This window comes from Etheostoma cragini, chromosome 24 (genome assembly GCF_013103735.1).
Source record: "Etheostoma cragini isolate CJK2018 chromosome 24, CSU_Ecrag_1.0, whole genome shotgun sequence".
NCBI lineage: Eukaryota > Metazoa > Chordata > Actinopteri > Perciformes > Percidae > Etheostoma > Etheostoma cragini.
This window is the reverse complement of record NC_048430.1, coordinates 7,872,038-7,874,051: the sequence shown is the minus strand read 5'-3', so window position 1 is coordinate 7,874,051 and position 2,014 is coordinate 7,872,038. Positions and strand designations below refer to the sequence as shown.

Genomic DNA, 2,014 nt, shown 5'->3' with positions numbered 1-2,014 from the left:
AAAAGTCTGTAACTAAATTATGGACGAAGTGACGGACAAGACAAAGTGGTGTTTTTAAAGTTGTCTGGCTGCAGTAATAACCTCTGGACACTAGGCGGCCAACATAGTTTTTGTTTGTTTAAATATCTTCTTTTTTTTAATTTGGCTAAAAGAAACTAACTACATTGGTCATTGCGTTGGCCAGGGACACATCTATGGTGAGTATGGAGCTATTTGGGTGATTAATGAATATGTTGTGAACAGAATGCGCATAAGGGATCCCCCAGTCGGAGCTGGTTGATGTGGCTCGGGAAAGGGAAGTTTGGGGTCCCCTGCTGGAGCTGCTGCCCCCGCGACCCGATACCGGATAAGCGGTCGAAGATGGATGGATGGACAGAATGCGCATGTCCCGTAGGAGGCGGAGACACTCGGAGTCTGTGAGCCTGTTGAGCTCGTTTCTGTTCAACTTTCACTTTCAGCTTCGTCTAACCGCTTCTCACCGGGAGAAAACTCGTTTTTTTAAGCTACCATACTTAGTCTATAATGTTTATAGGGTTTGTTTAACGTTACTCGACATGTTTGACTTGGCGCCGAACAGAAGCAGCGACATGTCGCCGTCTTTGCCATCCATCATATTGGCCGGTTGCTTGTGTGTTTTATTGGCTGTCGCGTCCGCAGACTCGGGTAAGCTTATTGCTTAAAGTTTGCCTTTTCAGCTCACTTTTTTTCATACGGTTCAGACTATCTTTTTGTTGGTTACAATGGGGCAAATTGTGTCGCAGTATGGTAGTTTCCCCAAATCCATGGCCCCACCCAGTGGTAAACAACAGCATACAGCTATAACTAACTTACACTTAAGCCAGATTTACCTTACATGCTAGCTAATGTCAACTGTCAACAACGCAAAGTGCACGAGGGCGAGGACTTGAAATAGAATAGAGAATAATGCAGCAATTGAACATTGAAAAATAGATACAGTACTGCATCTATTTTTCATATTTGTTGCATGGTTCACTACTTAGTTTACCATGCACCAGTTAGTAGGTCTAATAGTGTAGCCTACTAGAATAGCGTTGTACAGTAGAACAGAGGATATAATTGTTGGGTGGAATATGTACCATAGAAACATAGTTGTGCATATAATATGTATAAAGGTATAGTATGGGGAAAATATCAGTATACATAAAAACAGTTACAGAGCAGAAGGGAGTAGAAATAGAAACAGTTATTAACAGTATCAAATAGAAAAGAGCGGAAGAAAGGAAGTTGGGAGGAGAAGAGAATGCTGTTCAAAAGAATACAATTTAGAAGAAGAGATTAGAGAAGAAGCAGTTGGGACTAGAAGAGAGTAGAGCTGGGGCAGTTAGGACTAGAATAGAGCAAAAGAGATTAGAGATAGAACCGTTAGGAATAGACCAGAGCAGAAGAGATTAGAGAGGAAACAGGTAGCAATAGAATAGAGCATTCCTGAAACTAGTTTAACAAAACTGAGTGTATTTTACATTTCCTTTTTTAATTCTTAAACATTAAATGTTTTGAAAATGTATACTCCCTTAACATAGGTCTAAATGCTGCTGCCTGTGTCTAAAAATATTGGAATGGACCTTTAATAAACACACTATGTGTACATTTTCAAACCCCCCAAATTCTCTTATAAAGTTACCATTGAAATTGACAAGGGTATTTACGCCCACCTATCAGTTTAGTCTGTCAAATGTCACAAAATAGTGAATATTGATCAGCACAATGTCCCAGGGCCTAGTTGACATCCGTTAAATTGCTTGTGTTGTCGGACCAACAGTCCAAATTAACCAATTGGTGCTTAAAGGGAACGGCTTAATCTTCATCACCTACTTTCCAAAGTCGGGTGACTAAAAAAGCCCACTTAAAGGTGCTCTAAGCGATGTTGGGTGACATTACTTCTTGTTGACGTTAGTGTTAGGGTTAGCTAGCAGATAGTTAGGAGATGTTTTTTACAGTGTGTTCCGGGGACAGGCAGCTGGCGGATAGTGAGGAGATGTTTTTTACAGTGTGT

At 40.7% G+C, this 2,014-nt stretch overlaps 1 protein-coding gene across 1 annotated transcript in view; it reads left to right on the top strand.

Moving 5' to 3' along the window:
- Positions 1–385: 385 nt before the first annotated feature.
- LOC117939132 overlaps positions 386–2,014 on the top strand; it is a 5,230-nt gene continuing 3,601 nt past the window's right edge. The window contains exon 1 of the mRNA XM_034864153.1: positions 386–663. Coding sequence (XP_034720044.1) covers positions 555–663 — 109 coding nt within the window. The 5' untranslated portion in view covers positions 386–554. The remainder of the gene's footprint in view (positions 664–2,014) is intronic.